Source organism: Melanaphis sacchari, unplaced genomic scaffold, assembly GCF_002803265.2.
Source record: "Melanaphis sacchari strain LSU unplaced genomic scaffold, SCAv2.0 Contig48_pilon_pilon, whole genome shotgun sequence".
NCBI classification, from domain to species: Eukaryota; Metazoa; Arthropoda; class Insecta; order Hemiptera; family Aphididae; genus Melanaphis; species Melanaphis sacchari.
Window position 1 is genome coordinate 3,818,119 of NW_020271327.1, and position 21,949 is coordinate 3,840,067.

Below are 21,949 nucleotides of genomic sequence, written 5' to 3' on the forward strand. Positions count from 1 at the left end.
TAAACAATATATTGTTAATCTTTATTAAATTGACAATTTGTTTTCCAATATTAAAAAATAAGAGTTAAACTTGAAAAACTGTCTTCACGTATATTTGTTTTTACTGTTTTTAGCTAATTTTTTGCCATACTTGAAAAATAATATTTTTGTGATTTATTACCTAATAATTAATATACATTTCGTTTTTTATTTCTGAGGTGGGAGATAGCTACCCCGAATCTCAGCCTAGTTATATACCTATGCCTGGGAAACAAATCTGTTTTTAACAAAAAATATTTTAAACGTTTAAGAACATAATATTTTATAATTTTCTTATGATTGTGATCATTATATCTTTTTGTCAGTGTTTGTCATTAAAATTTGAAATTCCTTTTATTTCCTAAGACATTGCGTGGTTTAAAATATAAAAAAAACATGAATTTATACCTGATATCTAACTATTATGCCTATAAAGGATGATTCATTAAGCTCATCCCTTCTGTCTTAATAATGCGTTTATTCAAATTCTGATTTTTGGAATTCTTAATAACTTATAAGTACTTACTTATGAACCGTGTTTTCAGTAAGATTTGATATGAATACTTAGATTTTGATACAACATCTAAAAATGTCCATGTGGTGACACAAATTTATGCTTTCAATTGAGACCCTTTTTTACTGTATATTATTAAATATACGATTTCATGAGTACGTTGATGCCTTTAAATAGAGATTTAAATGTGTAGTTGTTAAATTTTTAAGCTAAAGAATAATAATTATTATTCTCTGTTAAATACTTTTACTTAAAATATAAAGTAGATGTAACATATTTTTGTGTAGTTATTTTAAACTTATACTTGACTATATGATATTTATGTATAGGTACTTTGCGTAGATATTACAAAAAATAGAATTTGAATTAATGTATAATTAAATAAGACATTGGGTGCTTGATGATTACCATTTACCTTGTATATTATAATATAATTCTAGCAATTAATGATTGGCCTGTCACGTTTTAATAAAAATCTTCTTGACGTGCCTTGTAATTAGTGATTAATGAGTGGAACGAAAAAGTATTTAAAATAAAAATAGGTGCGATATGAGTAAAATTCGTCAATTTCTGCAAACCCAACCGTGTTTGCTATATTTAATATGGGCAAAGGTTTTTCTTTGTTTATAATTGTATATTTGTATGCGCATGTATTGAATCATGTTCGAAACGGTTTTTTTTTGTCTTACCAACTCGTGTGCGATTTCTAAACCGTGTTACGACCTCACGTGTCATATCGTGTATAGCAACACATTTTAATATAGAATATTATAAACAGTAAAAATAATAACGATGAATAAAATATAATTATTTTGGACATTGGTTTAAAGAGGAACGGGTTTGCTGATGTGTGCGTATGAGATATTGAATTATAAAAATGAAAATGTGAAAAAATTCACACTTGACTGAACCGCGGCCGCCGTAAAGAATTTAAGAACAGCTTGTTATCCGGTTGATACACGCGTCCATTCGCGTTTGACGGGCCACTTCACAACCGACATATTGTATAATGTACATAAATCCTTCGAAATGTTGGAAATTAATTAAATGTACACTTTTCTTCTAATGTTCTAGTATGTGCTTTGATGACCATTTGTTTCGATTTGTCTGTCTACTTGAGTTATGTTTTAAAAATATATAAAAAAAACTTGTGATTAATTTTATTTTCCCCAACTGGTTTTCGAATTTAATTTTTGAATTACTTTTTGAGAGACTTTCAATCTTTACTAATGTACTAGCAAATAGCGACGTTCTTTAATTATATTTGAATATTTTCGGTAAAAATATGTATAGGTTCATAACAAACATCATGAATCATCGCGTTTGATATAATATATAAAGTCGTATATAGGATCATTTTTCTATAAACGTTTTCTTAACGCTCATATTGGCATTAAAAACCTTGCATTTAATCTATTCTGTTGTTGTTATAACGTGTTTGAAGCGTAAATGACACATATAATACCTAATATAAGAAATCTTTTAATATAATAATATATATCTAATAACATTTATATAAATGTTTTTGTATATATAAACCATTTCAAGTACTTATATGCTACATATTGTATTCGTTATTTTGATATCATAAGTCATAACACGGGGAAGGCATCTATACATAATATGTAGGTACGTACATAATGTATTTTCATATATTATTAGTATAGTTATGTATAATAATACGTATAGTGACTTACTGCGACCAAGTTTATTTAGTGTCCGAGTTTCCACTACCACCTGCAGCAATAAGTTATGAATATATTATTTTATTCTATAGATATCAGCTATAATTTTCTATAGGTACCTACGTTGTATCTGAGACTATATTATAGTATTACTGTTTACAACCCTATCTCTTTGTATATAATTACGACGGGGTTTTCGTTTCTTTCGGCGTCAAACACATTGTTATTAGGTAGGTAGGTTCATTTTTTCCAAATAATAGTATAATAACCTATTTGAATAATTATGTATTTTTTTTGTCGTTGTTAATTTAATTTATGTATATCGTCGTAAATCATGTAACCAAGAATATATACCCCTGCATGGTTCAAAAACCTTTGCTCTCTTTATAAATAATATTAAACTGTAAGACAACAGATATCGTGTTGAATCGACGTAATACGTGGTCCTAATTTGGATATATAGAATATCATAATATTATATTAATCGTTGTGTACGTGTCAGAAATCAAAATCGTATAATTACACCTCAAGGGTTAGTTCGTTTTTAAACTTATGTATGTATACGCGACGGCGGTGGTGGTTCTCACGAACATCGACAACGATGCAGAGCTCATTTTTTAGTGTCCACCCGTTCTATTATATTAAAATATAAATTATAATACAATCGTTGTTGTAATTTTTATCAAAAAAAATCTTGCCCCCGGAGTGGTGGTGTTGTTGGCATGATGAGCGGGGAGTGGGCACTCTTGGGTTCGTTCGACTCTTCATATCCTTCGGGCGTAGCCAACCGCGTGTCCTTGCTCTTGCAAACAGAAGACTACGATTTATACATAATATTACTGCGCAATGGTCCTTGCTCCGCGCGTAGAACAAAAACAAAAATATAAAAATCTCTGAGTGTGCAGAGAGAAAAAGAAATATAATGAAAAAAAAACCCTATACGCACACACACATACACACACACAACACATACACATATGTAATTATTATACACAAAGCCTCCGGGGACGATGACTGGGCACATACCTATCCACTCGAAGCGTACCGAATACCATGTACCACATATCGTACGCATTATTATTATTATTAATATTATTATTATTGTACTCGGCGGCGGCCGGTTTTAGGTCTGTGTGCCCGCGTGTTCAGTGTTATGTGAATGTGTATGTGTGCACCGGTGGCCCCCAGGCTTGGTCGGGGTTCTCCGCCGCGTGTTTGCTGCAGGTGGTTCTAGTGTATTATATTCTTATATTTCTTATAATATTTCTCTGGCCGTGTTGCGTACAGGTAGGGATATGATATAGCCCGGTGGGGTATGGGGACTCGTGTGATCAAGTCGTGTGCGTATGGGTATTATGTACAGTAGGTATAATAAATAATATTATATTTTTTTTTTTTTTTTTTTTTTTTTATTATTTCACTGTAAACGCGTTGTTGTTTCTTATCCAACGAAAATATTATTTTTTATCAGATAATAATATAATATATAAAATATAATATTATTATAATTATTATTATTCGTCGTCGTCGTAATGACTGATAAAACCGGTCCGTCGAAATGCTTTGGTGCGGAGACGGACAAAACTGCTGCGGCTGTTTTGAGACCGAAAACGATCGCTATCGCGACCGACGGATCGCTCACAACCTCCCCTCGACCCGACCCACAGCACACAGCTGCCACACCGAGATCAGCATCAGCGCCAATACACCGGCGGTCCGCACTCGTGCGTTTCCAAATCTCTTTTATTACACGTGTTTTGAACGAAACATAATATACAAATTTCGTGTGTCTCAAGTCCCACCAGTGTCCGGCGTTGGAAGTCCACGAAATAATCGTGTCTCTACTCGATGTGTGAAAATATCATTACGGGTGGCCTTGAAACGGGTCGCGCATTTTTGTCGACTACCGCGGCGTTGCACGTTGGTCCGAACTCGCAGCGTCGTGCGTGCGCCGAAAAATTTATTATAATATAAAAGATTAAAAACATATTATTATTATTGTTATTATTATTATTTATATTAAATACATATCTATGTACACGTATATTTGTACATGCTTGTTACACGTACATCAAAATATTATCACATTTTATTTTAATAGTACGTGCGTTCGAAAGTGTGCGATGACGGTATATTATATGATTCCGAGAACCGGCGACCCACCTATACATATAACGACGTGTTATGTACTATTATGTTATAGCGTCGTGTTTCGAGTAATGCCGCCGCGTATATTCTTCGTTCTAACCGGCACGAAAACGGGGCAAAAGATTTTTTTTTTTTTAAATAAAATCCCGTAAAATTGTCGTGTGATACTTTCAAACGCACGTGGTCATCGACGACGTGTCGGATTCGTAATTAGCGATGAGAAATTATAACACTTTCAAAACACCCGACATAACGTCAAGCGGATAATGTCGTATTGTTGTACCGTATCGCTCTACGAAATCCAAAAAAAAAAAAAAGACAAACATCCAAAAAGTTAAAAAATTGAAAATATTAATGTACCTATATGCCAGAAGAAGTTATAATTTTGTTTATTACCTTCATCAAATAGACCTTTATAGATTTCATATAATAATATAATATACGTAAATATGTATTATAAATTTATAAATTATAGTATATTATAGACGTTATATAGTTATTAAATAGACATTAATAATATTTATTCGAATACGTTTATCCAACAAAACGTGTTTAATTTAAATCACTACTACTCATTCGTGCTCTGTAATTTAATTTCAGTCTTCAATATTATTTAGTAGAGTTAAAAATTCTCGTTCTGACATTCATAACATTAAATATGTATTATCTGTCGAATAAATATTAAAAATACTAGCCAAAAAGTTTTTTAAATTACAAAATTTAATAAATAATAAAATTCGTTATTCGTACAATCTGATAAGTTAATTAAGAGTTGTCGACTTTCAGTTATAAAAAAAAAAAAACTATGTACGATTGTTGTTTTACACTTTATTTAAACAAAAATGTTTATATATTTAAAATGTCAGTTTCGTAGGTGTCTACTACGGTCAAACTGTTTACGATGTCATTCAAATATAGTTAAAAATATAACATAAACTTGTTTGAGAAATAAAAGTGCATAATAATATTATGTCTGATACTCTGGTGTTTTAAACATTCCATTATATATATAGGTGTATAAAAGTATAGTATTACCTACCTGCATACTTCATTACATATTCAAATATTTATAAATATTTAAAACTCCTTAGTAAGTGGTAATTAGTAATTGAATTGTTTTTTAAATTCAGTTTCATTGGTTTAACATTTCATCACTTGATTTAAGGTGTTACAAATTATTTGTTTATGGCGATAAACTGTTGTCATAAGAATGTAAAATAAACACAATTCCTAATTTAATTACCACACTGATGATGTTAAAATTGTATGTTAATTCTTTTCATACTCCATATTATGAACTATTATTACTTATTGGTATATGTTTTTAAATTTTTTTTTTTTTTTTTGAAGGATAACAACTTAAATTGTGTAAAAGAAAAAGAAAAAAACATTCAAATCATATGTAGATCAAATAAAAAAATGCTAAATAATAATAATCTGAAAAATGTATTTCTTATTTCTAATAATTATTATCTCCTCGTATTTTTATGTACATCCGTCGCATTAACAAAGAAAGTATTCAAAAAGGAATTTATTAGAATTTAACTGTACGCGTAATATTATTGGTGTTTCAGTAAAATATTATTTTTTCAAATACTTCTTTCTAAAGTTATATCTTTTAAGCATTTGTCTATGTCTTACATACAATAAAAACTCCCAAAATATTAAACGATTTTATTCTTTTGAGTTTCGATTATTGTAAAGAAATGGACAGACGTGGGCGTACGTCAGTTGCATTCTTCGTGGGATCCCTCACCACAGGACACCAAAATAACTTTGAAATTGCAGTGCCGGATAAAAGTACCTAAGAGTCTTAGACCCCTTGCGGATTATATTCTATCAAAAAAATTAATTATTTTTATTAATAATAATTTTGACAACTTATTAAGTACCTACCTACTTATACACATAATAATATTTTTTCCCTAAGACTTAATAATATTAATAAATTATGCATTGCAAAGAGATCAGTGGATAAAATAATGTTAAATGATGACGATAATACCGACTAATACCTAGGTGATTAATCGATGTAAACGGAGAGGAGAAAATACTTTTTAATATAATAATAAATATATATATAATGACTTCAGTGTTTTCAAAAACTGAAGATATCCGTTTTAAATCTTGAAACCAGTTCTTTACTCGCTATAAAGCAATAATAATCTACTGAATAGTATAATATGATGCTTTTTGTGTATAAAGCTATACTCCAGCAAACATTAAAATAACATGAAATCAAAACCGGTATTTTCAATTACTCGCAAATTCTTTTAAAATTTAGTAGACCGATAAAAGCCACATTGTACTGTAAATTACATCGGAAAAGAACTCACGACTGGTTTCTTAAATCAGACTCAATTAAAAACCTTTTCGTGCGAATCGTTATAGGTTAAAATACAAATCGAGCTCAGTTAGCATTTAAAGACCGTAGACATATTTTATGATAATATCAGAAACGTTCAATAATATAATGTTAATAGCTTCTACTACATATGTTGTTGTGTTATCGCAGGTGCTCGCGTGTACAGCATAATATATTTCCCAGTTAATTGGCTTGCATTTATTCGTTATACAAATGAGTAAAATCTTAAAAGTGTAGACTGCAATAATAAGAATAAAAACGATACATTTCTTTGTAATTTAGTGTATTGTATTATGTATTTTTTTTAATTGTAATCTCAACAATGAAAATTCTTCTTCTTTATTGTTATTAGTGATAAATGGTATGGAATATAAAAAAATGACTAAACAGTTAGACTGACATTTTATCGGACCAGATACGTTTTAATATCAAATCGTAGCTACCTGTTGTTGTATTTCCCCTTCTATATAACATAATATTGTCTAATTTCTATCGGGTCGGTCATCGTCGGAAAACCACCGAGACTCTAGTAGTGTGTCTACATTCAACAAGTCCGAAATAAAAGTAAAAAAGCACGAGCTCAATACATACGTGTATCGATCAATAGTCAATACCCAGGGGGAACAAGACATTTTTTAATTATCTGTTTCTATTAGAACTTTGTATTGTGCGTTTTGGAATTCGATCTTTGGTGGACGGAGTAGCAGAGTAGGACAAAATGAACTGCTTTTTGGCGCCTGCAGTGCGGTGGATTTTAATTAAAATTTTGATAACACAACGCCTATTTTGCTGCTTCGTATTGCCTTACATATGAACGCTATATTATTCCATTATTGTTACTATTATTAATATTACCATCGACGACGACAACAATGCGTAAACGTAACAATAACGTGAGAATGACTAGCGTCGTCCACATCATCATCATCATCATCATTGTTATTTGTTGTTGTTTGGAGGGTACTCAGAACCGTCGCGGTCACACATACCATTGCATGAGGATTAATACAATTATTATGGGAGGATATGTCGTGTATGTGTATGTGTTTGGTGAGGTGATGAGCGAGGCGTATAAAAATTTTTTGAAAAGATAATATTATTTCCCGATCAAAAAGAGTTTCCGCGATGGAATTCATGAAAAAAACACATAATTCTAGTGAAAGTATTATGAAATAATATAATTAACTGTACATACCAAACTAACTGTTCGTTGTGCGCTGGTTATATTTATACATATCCAATATAAATTCTTGGCATTATAATTTTTTACGTGTTATTAAATTTTTATTTTATTCTAAACTTTGCAGTATGTATTGGTACCAATGGTCGTCTGTCCGTGCCATCGAATCGGGACCATCATTACCGGAACCTAAGAGACCGTTACACCAATTGCACCTACGTGGATGGCAACCTGGAACTAACATGGTTGCAGGACGAACACTTGGATTTGAGTTTCTTACAACATATACGAGAAGTTACCGGATACGTTTTGATCACTCATGTGGACGTCAACAAAATCGTGTTACCTCGACTGCAAATTATTCGAGGCCGAACTCAATTCAAATTGGCTGTCAAAGAAGAAGAGTTTTCGTTACTAGTCATGTTATCAAAAATGAACAATCTCGAATTGCCGGCTCTCAGAGGTAAGCGTTTCTATCATTTTCAAATACATATATTTTTTTAAATTTTTTACTTATTGCAATACATTATACATTTGTATAGACATATTGGCTGGCAATGTGGGCATGATCGATAACTATAATCTGTGCCATATGCGCACCATTAACTGGGATGAGATCATCACTGGGCCGGGGGCCAAATCTATGTACATGTACAATTTCTCAAATTCTGAACGGGAATGTCCACCTTGTGACAAGTCGTGTACAGGCGGTTGTTGGGGCGAAGGTCCTCACAATTGTCAAAAATTCTCAAAGATCAATTGTAGTCCCCAGTGTTACCAGGGCCGATGTTTTGGACCAAAACCAAGAGATTGCTGCCATTTGTTTTGTGCCGGTGGTTGTACAGGACCAAAGCAAAGTGATTGTCTCGTAAGTATATTTCAATATATATATATGGAATAACTCAATCCTAGTAATATGTCTCAAGTTACGTTGAAAAAAATATGTATTTATAATTTTAAAGGCATGTCGAAATTTCTACGATGACGGTGTATGCACTCAAGAATGTCCGGCGATGCAACGTTATAATTCCATAACTTACTCCTGGGAAACAAATCCAAATGGGAAGTATGCCTATGGCGCAACTTGTGTAAAAAACTGTCCAGAACATTTACTTAAAGACAACGGAGCGTGTGTACGAAGTTGTCCACCAAAGAAAAAAGTAAGAGTTGTGCTTTATTTAATTTGAATATATTTTTCTAAATTAAAACTTTTATAGGCTGTAAATGGTGAATGTGTGTTGTGTGACGGTCCATGTCCGAAGACTTGTGAAGGCGTTACCACAATACATGATAGCAACATTGACGGTTTTAAAGACTGTACTGTAATCGAAGGCTCGTTAACTATCTTAGACCAAACATTCAAAGGTTTCCAACAAGTTTTTGCTAACTTTAGTTTCGGCCAACGTATTAAAGCTATGAATCCTGATCGTTTGGAAGTATTTAGCACGTTAAAAGAAGTAACAGGCTATATAAACATACAAGGATCCCATGAAGATTTTAAAAATCTGTCATACTTTAGGTAAAGTCTTATTAAACCATAATAGTTATAATAAATTAATAATTTAATTGTATTTTACTATAATAGGAATTTGGAAGTAATCGGTGGTCGCACTGTTACCGAATATTTTGCATCATTGTATATTGTAAAGACATCATTAACTTCATTGGGTTTGCGTTCATTAAAGAAAATCCATTCTGGGAGCGTTGCAATATTAGAAAATAAAAGACTGTGTTACGCCCAAACTATAGATTGGGAATCGATAAAAAAATCATCGGAACATCCAAAGCTCTTGCAAAATAATAAAAATGAATCTCTTTGCAGTAAGTATTAATATATAATTACTATTAAGAGTTTTTTTTTATGGTGTATTTATATAGTTTTAGAAAATGAAATATGTGACCCGGAGTGTTCAAAACAAGGTTGCTGGGGCCCAGGACCACATCAGTGTTTGTCTTGTAGGAACTTTCAGTACGACAACCAATGTCTACCAAATTGTAGTCATGTACCTGGGTAAGTCAAACATTATAACTGTTAGCTTTGAAATGATTCTTATTATTCTTGTTTTTTACCGCTCAGGCTATACGAGGCTGGTGACAAGACTTGCGCGGCATGTCATCCAGAATGTGACGGTGGTTGTCACGGACCCGGTCCTGAACACTGTACATCTTGCCGCAATCTCCTTGACGGTATTCACTGTGTATCTCAATGTCCATTGAATAAATACAGTGCTAACCAGTCCAGACCTAGTGAGTGTTTGCCCTGCCATTTGAATTGTGTTGGAGGTTGCAGTGGTCCAGACAACACAATTGGACCTAATGGTTGTCGATCTTGTCACAAAGCTGTTCTCAATGCTGATGCTTCAGTTGTAAGTATTTGTCTATTATTAATTTACTCTTCAACGGTTTAAACGAAAATATAGCTCTTATTTTTCTCCCCCGTACGACCTTAATAATACATGTGTACTTATATTTTTTAAAGGAGAGATGTCTACATAAAAATGAAACCTGTCCAAATGGTTACTATTATGAATGGGTTGGACCGTTGGAGCAAGGTGGTGCTGCTTTACGTGCGTTGGCTGGTAAAGCTGTGTGCAGAAAATGTCATCCACGATGTCTGAGGTGCACAGGTTTCGGGTTCCATGATCAAGTTTGCCAACGTTGCGCGGGCTACAAACGTGGCGATCATTGCGCAGACGATTGTCCGATCGAGTATTATGCAACTACTAATAAGTTGCCGAATGGAGAAATAGAACGAGAATGTATGCCATGTGATATTCTATGTAGAGGATGTTATGGGCCACATGCGTCTCAATGCCAGGCGTGTAGGCATTTCAAAATATTTGAGGTAAGTGTCAATACCAACAAATCACAATTGAGTCGATTGTATATATAATTCCTACTATAAAACTAATCCATTCATTCTGTTTTAATGTTTTAGCCCAGTGGCAATCCTTCGGATAACCGCACCGCGTTCAACTGCTCTGGTCCTATCTGCCCGTCTTTTGCCCCATACAAAGTGTACACCAAGGACGATCCAGATCCATATTGTTCTGCTGACGATGTTAGAATGGCTTCTAAACTGTAAGTTTGCTGTCAAAACTTCTGCTTATCTGATATCTGATTTTTAACCGTACACGACATTATTTTTGTTTGACTTTAGTAGTGATTCAGAGCAAATACCATTGATACTCAGCGCGGTTGTAGTGTTCACGTTTTTGGTAATGGTATTACTCATGATTCTTGTATGGCACTGGAGAAGACGCGCACGAGCCAAAGAAACAGCAGTGAAAATGACAATGGTGCTTACGGGTATGGAGGATAATGAACCATTGCGGCCTTCAAATGTTAAACCCAATACAGCCAAATTAAGAATTGTCAAAGAAGTAGACCTGAGAATTGGTGCTGAACTTGGAAATGGAGCTTTCGGAGTTGTGTATAAGGTATGATACAAAATAAAATTTTCGTTATAGTGTTGATTGATTATAAATAATTTTTATGCTATTAGGTATACTTACATAACTGAGAAAATGTATAAATAATAATAAAATCTTGCGTTTATAGGGCGTTTGGGTTGTTGAAGGCGAGAACATTAAAATACCGGTAGCAATCAAAAAACTACACAAAAAAGATGACACGTGTGGTTACGAGAATACCAGTAAAGAATTTTTGGATGAAGCTTATATTATGGCTAGTGTCGAGCACGAAAATCTAGTAAAGCTGTTGGCTGTATGTATGACGTCTGAAATGATGCTGGTCACTCAGCTCATGCCACTCGGATGTCTGTTGAAGTACGTGCGAAACAACAACGACAAAATTGGTTCAAAAACGTTCCTAAAATGGTGCACACAAATAGCCAAAGGTAAAAAAAAATTTTTAAAATAAATGCTTATACAAACTACAGGTGTTCTAAATTTAAACAATTTTATTTAGGTATGGCATATTTGGAAGAAAAACGACTAGTGCATAGGGATTTGGCAGCCCGAAACGTGCTTGTGCAGAACACCAACTGCGTAAAGATCACCGATTTCGGTTTGGCCAAACTCTTGGACGTCGATCAGTTAGAGTACACTGCTGATGGTGGTAAAATGCCTGTAAAATGGCTAGCGCCGGAATGCCTTAAGTACAGAGTGTTCACGCACAAAAGCGATGTCTGGGCGTTTGGTAAGTTGACTTTCGCTCTCGTGTGGATTAATCCATACAACGAATCAACAATTTTTCACGTTATTTTTTTTAATTTACAGGTATTACCGTATGGGAGTTGTTGACTTATGGCAAACAACCGTATGAAACCGTTGACAAGAAAGAAGTTTTGGGCTTACTGGAGAAAGGCGAACGATTACCGCAACCTCCCATTTGTACCATTGATGTTTACATGGTAATGGTTAAGTGTTGGCTAATAGAAAAAGATAGTCGGCCTAGTTTCGAAGAACTTGCCGACGAATTTGCTAAAATGGCAATCGATCCTGGTAGATACCTTGTCATACCGGGTGATCGTTACATGAGGTTGCCGTCGTACTCGTCTCAGGTAAGTGTTCGCCGCCTAAAAGTGGTCGTCGGTTACGAATGAAAATATTTTCATTTTACTCGTTAATTCGTTTTTACGGTTTAATTAATTATTGTTGATTGCATAGGATGAAAATGAAATATTATCGAACCTAGCGACAGAAGGCGCAGATATGAGTATAATGGAAGCCGATGAATACTGTATGAACCCAAAAATGGGCAACAGCATGCCCGGACCATCGAGGCTGGGATCGAGCAGCACGGCGGGTGCCGACATGCTAGGATCTATGCACGGTAGACACAACTGGGATCGCGAGCTCAGAAAATTCGGTGACATACATCGATTAGGTAATAACCTATTTTAATTACGATTATATAGGTACCAGATGATTGTTTTTTCATTCGCAATATCGTAAACATAGTATTTAAAAATAAAATAGCAATATTAACTCTCGATTGTGTTTTTTCTTGATAGATTGTGATACTTCCGACGATCTCAGTATTAGAAGCAAGGCACAAGTAGGCACGTTGAAATTAGACTTGCCCTTGGACGAGGACGATTACCTAATGCCGTCCCCGGCCAATGACGAAATCGACAACAAACGTCGACACGCGCCTGCCAACTATATCGATTTGATTGGTCATCAACACGCAGAAGGTAAATCATCTTTATCCTTAATATCTCATATTAAACGAGATAAAATTGAAAGAAATTGAATTGAAAAAAGAAGTTATGGTAGATATATATTATTATACCTTTGTAATCAAACAATCGTGTGAACATTTTAATGAAAATTCGTAAACCACTAAACCTTAGAATTATTCAGCTGTCCTAGTCTTACGAAATATAAAATTTTTTCCATGTACTTAACTTGATCTTGTGTCGTTCTGATAATAATTCTTTACATCTGAATGGTGATTTATTTATTTATAATAAATATTATTACGTTTGCAGCAGAATACGCTAACGGGAGCCTACCAAGACCTCCAGGTCTGACCAAAAACTACCAACCCGACTTCTTGCCAGGCCAAGTGAGCAGCGTGGACAACCCGGAATATCATTTGACCGGTGGTGAACCTTCCACCACGGTACCTTCTACAGTCTCCGGTGACGGTAGTGGTTCTGTTGAGGTATCTTGCGAACCTCAGTCGCCTGCGCCCACTCCTAATGGCCGTAGTCTGGAGGACGAATCGGACCACGAGTACTACAACGACTTTGATCGGCTGCAAAGAGAGCTTCAACCACTCAGACGAAACGAAACAACCGTTTGACGAACGGCTACCAAACCCCATCCACACTCGGTGCCGTCAAACTATTTTGTAGACGTTTAAGTTTTGTTCTGTTAACTCGTTTTTAAGAATTATTAAAACAATTACTATGAAATGACACATGAAACGACAAGTTTTTTTTTAAAATTTATCCGATATATTATCATAAGATGTGTATTGTGTAAATAATATTGTTTTATTTATATTTTTATTTTTAAAACTATTTATTTGTATAACGCCGTGCCATTTTCTATTCCGACTGTACATTTTATTATTATTTTTATTATCATTATCATTTTGATAACTGTAAAGAAATATTTTATACTAATTGTAAGGTCCTTGTTATCGTTAGCGTATACAACAATTTTATTGTGTAATATGACTGTGTAGTTTGCCCATAATACAACATAGCAAAACGGATCAAACAAAGGAACCGTTTTCCTCAGAGTTAATGTACTTAAAAATAAATCAAAATCATATTTACTCCCAAATGAAAACCGATTGCCTTTAAGATATATATGGGCAAACAAATATATGTATAAATATATTTTTTAAAGGCTGTGATATTTATTTAATTAATGTAAATATGTTTTAATCGAAATTATTCGAAACATATAAATATGTTTATTGTATTATTTGCATACATGTTAGTTTTAAGAAAACTATAAACTATATATTTTTTCATTGTAATTACTATTAACTATGGCAATATTTTTGTTTAAATATAAATTTTAATATAGACTTTTACCGAACATATTATGTGTATATGAATGGGCATATTTAATTACCAGCTATGCATTAGTTTTATGTTGTGACCTATTCAAACTTTAGGTACCTATAGGTTGATACATGGAGATTTTTAAACTGACCTGGTGTACTTATTTAATATAACTTAAACCTTGATTGTATAACTTTTTTTTTTTAGATCTCTTAATTTTCCATGTATCATTATAACTTATAGTTGTAGTTGTTAGATTAAACATACAGAAACAATACTTGCCATCGGCTACACACATACTGGGTATGAATTTTAACACATTTGATCTTTATGTCTGCTTGTGATTAGAATAAAAATACTATTTTTTATTAGTTTTTATAAATTTACCTAATATTAGTAAGTGCCATTTATTTAATGTGTTTTCCATCATGAATATTAGAAAGATGAATCATTGTTCGATTGCTATTATTATTAAATTTTTTTTTTTTTTACTATAATGTTAATCTTTTAATAAGTCTGTTTGGTTGACATATTATTGTGTGTGATTTATAAACCTATGCGTGTTTGTATACTTGTATACTAACATGTATACTTGTAATATTCATTTTGTAAATGTAAAGTTTCAATAAAACAAGTTGATTATTATATGTATTGATTTTTATTATTTCTAAATAATTGTCTTAAATCATAATATTGCATAGAAGTGAAGATTAACATATTTGGGTATCAGAGACATGACAGGTCTACATGTGGGTTCCTTTATCTTTATTTATAATGACAAAACCATTTTTATATAAAATTGCATTTTATAAATTTAACTTCAATATTATTTATTTTAAATCACACAATATCTTAAATATAATTAATTTTAATGTAGTAGGTACCTGTTTATGATACATACTTATTAATTATAAATTATTATCTTACTTACTTTTACAAACTTATCTTTTTTTTTTTTTTTTGTATCCTTTGTTGTTAATTTTATTTTTATGTCAATCTTAGCATTACTTTGAGTATTTTTGATCTTCCTCATTTATTGTTGGTTTTGGATAAACATCGGATTAGCATTTGAATTAACTTAAATATAATATAGTAATAACAACTGAAAAGTATCTACTTACATATTATTATTGTACTTCCAATAATATAATATTAAATATAAATATTTTTGAATCAAAGTGTTAGATATTTTTATTGAATATAGGTACATTGGACCATTTGACTTTAAGTTAAGCTATAAAAATATTCTACAAAAACTACTCAACAACTGTTATAAATATTTATTTTTATTTTGGACATTAAAATCATTAAAATGAAGATACCTTTAGCTATAGATAAATAAATGTTTAAACATTATATTTATTATGTAGATTATTGATAAAATTATTAGTTTAATATTTAATAAATAATAAGTTAACTTATACCTACATACAAATTTTGAACATTCGTTAAATGCTGATTTATTATGTATACATAATAAATATATATATAAATATAATTATACTGTCTAGTTTACCCTCTATTGTAATTATTATTTTAATTTTCTTATCAATCATTACAATATTAAACATAAAATACCTATTATTATTAACTTTGTGTAAATCTGAAAAAAAAATCCGTTTTATAAAATTACATATGCATTATACATGGATTAATTCTAAGTACGTGACTAAATATAATTTAAATTTGATAAAGATATAACATTTTTTTTTTTTATATTGCTCAAAAATAGAAATAATGATTGCAGGTATAAATTAATAATTTATGGAAAATTAAAACTACTTTCTTTGTTATTTTGTATAAGTATAGTTGTATAAAGTAATATATATATTACACCACTACAAATGGGCATTGCTGTATCTTCTTTATTTAAATTTACAAGACGCAAATTGAAAACAAAAAATAAATTAAATAATTCGTTTTCTTTAAGTAACAAACTTATAAACAATAAAGAAATTGTAACTATTTAAGTACCTATTCTGTGTACATAGTATAGAATATAGATACTAAATTTCTGGGCTTCTATATATCATTATACAATAATAAATAATGATATACTTTATTATAATAGTGGTGCGAACACCAATATTATATACACTTATATTCTAAAGTAAGAATGACATTTTTTGAAAATAAAAGCTATGTAAATACATTATTACAATATATTTCCCTTCCTATAGCCTATAAAAATAAATTTCTTTATATGCATTTAAATAATTTTTATTAATTTTTATTGTTTAATACTTCCTTGAATAGAACAAATACAATCTTTGTACATTATTTAATGTCTGCGATGTTAGTACGCTTGACATTAATGGGTATAATGACAATATCTTTTCTATGCTTGGTCCTTTATTTATAATGTATTTGACATCTTGAGAGTTAAGAACACTATTGTCTGTGACAACTAAAATTATATCTGTGAGATAATTAACTTGACGGGAATTTAAAATTGAGCAATGAAATTGCGTAGTTGAACACAAGTGCCGAAACAGACCCCAGAATGCTTATATGCAACTCGGGGACAAAATAATGTTAACTTTAAAATCGACACATCTAAGTTTAATAAAGACAAGGAAAGTTAAAAAAGTAATTTTAAAATCTTTATAAAAACTGATATTGCATACGGATCAACTTTAACCTTATATTAAAGAAATAAATACAACAATGATGATGATGAAGTAATAGGAATATTTGTTACGCTTATAGTTTCCAAAATTTCAAATAACTTAAATGAATTTCGAAAAGTTTTATTCTGCAATAATGACGAAATAAAGTTCTCGTGTGATTACTCAGTTGAATACGCAGTAAATATATTTAAGTGCACTTGTAAGTTGTAAGTTCTCAATGAACTCCATTTATTGAAGAAAAAAAAAAGATATATTAATATTTAATATAGATCGTTATTAGAGTGGAAGGAACCCATGACAAGTCTCAAACTATGATAACGACAATATTATAATATACTCGTGAATAAAGTCTGCGCATTACGTCACTTGCTCACTCGTGTTATCATATTATTGTCATTAAATTATTATTAATTATTGAACACTTTACACTGGTGTCTAGTATCATATTATTGTGTCTACCAAAGGTTCTAAGTCTAACCGTCAAAAACTTCTAATCATAAACCATATTTTTTTTAACGTGACTTTTCGCAACACCGGTGGATTACCGTCTACCGAGTAGGTACCGAACTACCGACTATAACGATCGTTTTTTATTTTTTGTATGCAATAACCGGTGTTCGCTGATTGGTTCGTTTATCGTAGCCAGTCTGTAGGGGGGGGGAGCTTTCTCGTTTCGGCATTTGTGCATTTCGTTTTCTTGTCATTCATTAGTCATTACTCATTAGGACTCATTACCATTAATCGTTGGTCTACTCAGACACTCACAATTCACATTTTACTATTGTAGTCGTCATTTCGTCAATACTCAATAGTCATTAGTTCTGAGTTAATTTCTCGCTGACGACTGCGCTGCTGCTCATCGATCGTCCGACGTTTTATATACGTACGAGTCTTCTGTTTTTTCGGTGAGTATTACTCCTCGACATATTAATATATTATTTTCAATCCGTTGCACAAACTATGTAAATGTCGTTATAAACAGTAACGTATAGGTGTAACCTATCGTATTGACCATTTAAAAAATTATATATGGTACATTGGTACAGAAATCAAATGTGGTAGATGCAAAAGTTGTACAACTTACCTAGTATTGGAAATTTAGGAAGCCATTTTTTTAAACTAATTATGTATGTAACTACAATTTTATGTATGAACTAGGCACCAATTTTTAAATTATAATTTATCGGTACCCTTCAATAATGTAAACTGAATCCCAATTGATTTTGATTTTTAAAAAGTAATGTATAAATCACGCCACAACCAGAAAATATGATTTTAAATTTCTTTAATTTTTTTTTTTTTTTACTTAATATTTTATGAAAATTCTTAGTACATCTATACAGGAGCGATTCTGAAAAAAAAACTCATTCGTGGACAGCTACTGCTATAGCAGTAATTTAAAAAGTTGATGTACACACAACATCAACTACTACTGAATAGCAATAGAATATAAATCGTTAAAAAAAAAAAAAAACAATACTGTTTTAGGATTAATAATTTCAATAGTTTCATATGAAAGAGCATATTTTAATGTCTCACTGCAACACTTCAGAACGTTGGACACTGTATTGTCTATATTAAATATAATATGTTATTTTTAGCTTTATTTATTGTCCTTTTTTCTTGGGTATTTCTATGGAACCTGTATTGGATAATATCATCATTAGTCATTACTAATAAGTAATAACATAGCTATATTATATTTTGTTTTACAAAATAAACCAGGTTGAATTGAATTATTATTTTTATTTAAAAAATAATAATTATACATTTATATTTTATACTGCTACAGCAATAGCAGTACGGTGATGTACGTAGTTGTAAATGACAATGTAGTGCGACAGTATTGCTATAGCAGTACCCAATTTACTACTGCTATACTAATAGTATTTAAATGCGTTTTTGAAAGTAGTTTTTTCCCCTACGAAAATTTCAACTGCCCACATATGTGTTAAATAACCTTTATTATTTAAAAATATCTTAATGTTTATATCGCTATAATTTTTTAAGATTTTACTTTTTGAATGAAAACATACATTTTTAGTTTCATATTCTGAAGCAGAATATTTTTTAGAGTATTTTGATACATAAAAATCTAAATTTGAATGAGTAGTTAGTTAGTTATAACTGTCAAGTATTTAGTATAGACGAGCAGAGTGTGAAGTACGGTAATAACCAGGAAAACGTTGATTTACTACTTTGATTATTATCTTAACTTTAAATAGGCACTTATAAGTTATAACTCAGAAACTAAACATTCTTCATTGTTCTAAATTTATTTTTTAATTTCAAAATTATTTTTTTCAAATATCCAGTAAACTGTTTTTATTTATACTCGAGTATGATTTCAATAATTACTATATAATATTTATGAAGTAATTAATAATTTATAATTTCGTCACATTATATATTTTTGTCATTAACAACAATATCTAAACCGAAATCAAATCAAATATATTTCATTAAATTAAATTATACTTTATTTTATTTTAAATGTAAACTAAAAATAAACAATAATTTATATCTACAGCTTACAAGTTTCATGAGTAAGCCGACAAGTTAAAAAATTTTTTTTATGAACTATGAAGCACGAATTAAAATTAACATTTATATCCGTGTAATGTATCTTTAATAGTAGTACAAAATATAATTTAAAAATGCAAATTTAACTTCTATTATTTTGCTTTTGGTTAAAATTGTGAAAATGGCCTTATCATATTATACTTTGTAAAAAATTAATATTCCGTAGAATTAGTGGTCTACTTCTCATATTAACTTTGAAAGAACTGTTATATCTAGAGTAGGGCGTTATTCGAATGAAATTTTATTTAGATGATTATCTAAATAATATTTTAATATTTTATTTGAATAATTTTAAAACATTATTTGAATAAACATGGTTGATTATTTTAAAAACAATAACTGGCATTGTATTTTAAATTTTTAAGTTACACGATTGTAAATCGTATTTTATTAAGAATAAATCTAAAAATATTATAAATAAAACAAATAAAAGATTAGATAAGTTTTTTTAATCATATTTTAATTATAATAATAATTCAACAATATTATAATATGAATAATATTTAATAATTAATAATAATATTTCGTAATAATTACAACAATAATAAATAGTATTAAATTATTAAATAATAATGAATAATTATTATCTAGATAAAATTTTGTACAACTCTGGTTAATATACCTTATTAAACCTCATTAACGATTAGTTCACATATCTATAAGCCAAAACAATTAACGACGTATATCTATATACTTTTTTTAAGAAATATAATACATTTCCCTAATCCGTATATAATATTATTATCTACACTACAACAGTGGCGTTGCGCTGTTTGAGACTTTGGACAGCCAACGCCTACATGTAATGATAATAATAATGATAAAAATAGACAATAGTATCAAGTTTTTTTTATACGTCCATTACGTTTTTTGCAACAACCTATTTTATCAGTATAAGAGTAATTAAGTAAAAAATTAATTTTGTTTGTTTGTCTGTGCAAATTGTGTTTATTAATTATCCAGAAAAATGAGTGGAGATGCTTATTCAGAACGTACATTCATCATGGTCAAGCCGGATGGTGTTCAACGCGGTTTGGTCGGTAAGATAATCAAACGTTTTGAGGAAAAAGGATTCAAATTGGTTGCAATGAAGTTTATGTGGGTAAGTACTCTTGCTCTTAAAATAATAGTATTAATTACTTTTTAATAGACAATGAATATTAAATACTTGAAACTAAATTTGAAACTTAATTCTACACAAATACAGTAGAGTGCTACTTATTCAAGTTAACTGGGTCTAAGAGTGGTGCGAATAACTGACGTTCTACTATACTACTTATACACATTGTGCATTAAATGTTAATGTTTTAGTAATAGTTTTATTAAATTCAAATTCAAGAATTAGAATAATATAATTGCAAATATTATGAAAAATTTAAAACTTATAATATTAAATTAATATTTTTTAAAACTATTTTATATACATGCTTAGTTTTTTGGCAATGCAATATACTATAAGTTTTTATGAAGAATAAAAATAATAATAGTAGTCAGAGGTAGTTAAAAATAACTTTCAAATTGCTTAAATTTTTTTTTTTTGTATTAATATCATTAATTTTGTGTATTTTCTCCTGAAAAATAATAAAAATATAACATAAAACATATTGTGTAAGGTTATAATTAATATTTTTAAATAATAAAGAATTTAATTTAATTTTAAATTTAACTAGTCATTATTTATTTCAGGCATCTGAAGAATTGTTATCAAAACACTATGCTGATTTATCAAGCAGGCCATTTTTCCCTGGCCTTGTCAAATATATGTCTTCTGGACCTGTAGTACCAATGGTTATTGAACACAATATTGTTTACTTGATAAAAAATATTAAAGTAAATTATGTTGTTTTATCATAGGTTTGGGAAGGATTGGATGTTGTTAAAACTGGACGTTTTATTCTTGGTGCAACTGACCCAAAAAACTCAAATCCTGGTACAATTAGAGGTGATTTATGTATTCAAGTTGGCCGGTAAATATTTCTTAAATCTATAACAAATTTTGTAAATTATAATTTTAAAATATTTTAATATTATTATTAGCAACATAATTCACGGTTCAGATGCTGTAGAATCAGCCAACAAAGAAATTGCTTTATGGTTTTCGGAGAAAGAAGTGGTATCATGGTCAAGGTCCAGTGATTCTTGGTTATATGGCGAAAACTAAAATATTAAATATGATTTTGTGAGCTTATCTGAAATTACTTGGTCAATGGTAATAATTGGGTAGTAGAAATGTAATTATTGCCAAAAATATTAAATAACTGTTGCACTATGCTCATACGCAATTATTTAAAATTTGAATCAAATATTAAATCTTTTATTTTAAAAATATTATTCTT

At 30.4% G+C, this 21,949-nt stretch overlaps 2 protein-coding genes across 5 annotated transcripts in view; both read left to right on the forward strand.

Moving 5' to 3' along the window:
- The window catches only part of LOC112598592 (epidermal growth factor receptor), a 76,119-nt gene extending 61,854 nt beyond the window's left edge, over positions 1-14,265 (forward strand). For 2 of the 4 annotated variants that reach the window (XM_025345120.1, XM_025345116.1), the window contains 16 exons: positions 8,038-8,373; positions 8,453-8,778; positions 8,873-9,070; positions 9,128-9,429; positions 9,496-9,731; positions 9,789-9,921; positions 9,988-10,276; positions 10,390-10,755; positions 10,849-10,991; positions 11,071-11,350; positions 11,472-11,769; positions 11,841-12,071; positions 12,152-12,435; positions 12,542-12,761; positions 12,889-13,071; positions 13,369-14,265. In XM_025345120.1, coding sequence (XP_025200905.1) covers positions 8,038-8,373; positions 8,453-8,778; positions 8,873-9,070; positions 9,128-9,429; positions 9,496-9,731; positions 9,789-9,921; positions 9,988-10,276; positions 10,390-10,755; positions 10,849-10,991; positions 11,071-11,350; positions 11,472-11,769; positions 11,841-12,071; positions 12,152-12,435; positions 12,542-12,761; positions 12,889-13,071; positions 13,369-13,685 — 4,142 coding nt within the window. In that variant the 3' untranslated portion in view covers positions 13,686-14,265. The remainder of the gene's footprint in view (positions 1-8,037; positions 8,374-8,452; positions 8,779-8,872; positions 9,071-9,127; positions 9,430-9,495; positions 9,732-9,788; positions 9,922-9,987; positions 10,277-10,389; positions 10,756-10,848; positions 10,992-11,070; positions 11,351-11,471; positions 11,770-11,840; positions 12,072-12,151; positions 12,436-12,541; positions 12,762-12,888; positions 13,072-13,368) is intronic. The other 2 variants (XM_025345119.1, XM_025345118.1) reach the window with 2 other exon arrangements.
- A 3,496-nt stretch (positions 14,266-17,761) lies between these two features.
- LOC112598443 (nucleoside diphosphate kinase) lies at positions 17,762-21,915 on the forward strand. The gene is made up of 5 exons (XM_025344907.1): positions 17,762-17,935; positions 20,577-20,715; positions 21,300-21,401; positions 21,468-21,580; positions 21,651-21,915. The coding sequence occupies exons 2-5, from the start codon at positions 20,581-20,583 to the stop codon at positions 21,772-21,774; spliced, it is 474 nt and encodes a 157-aa protein (XP_025200692.1). The 5' UTR covers positions 17,762-17,935; positions 20,577-20,580; the 3' UTR covers positions 21,775-21,915.
- Positions 21,916-21,949: the final 34 nt, after the last annotated feature.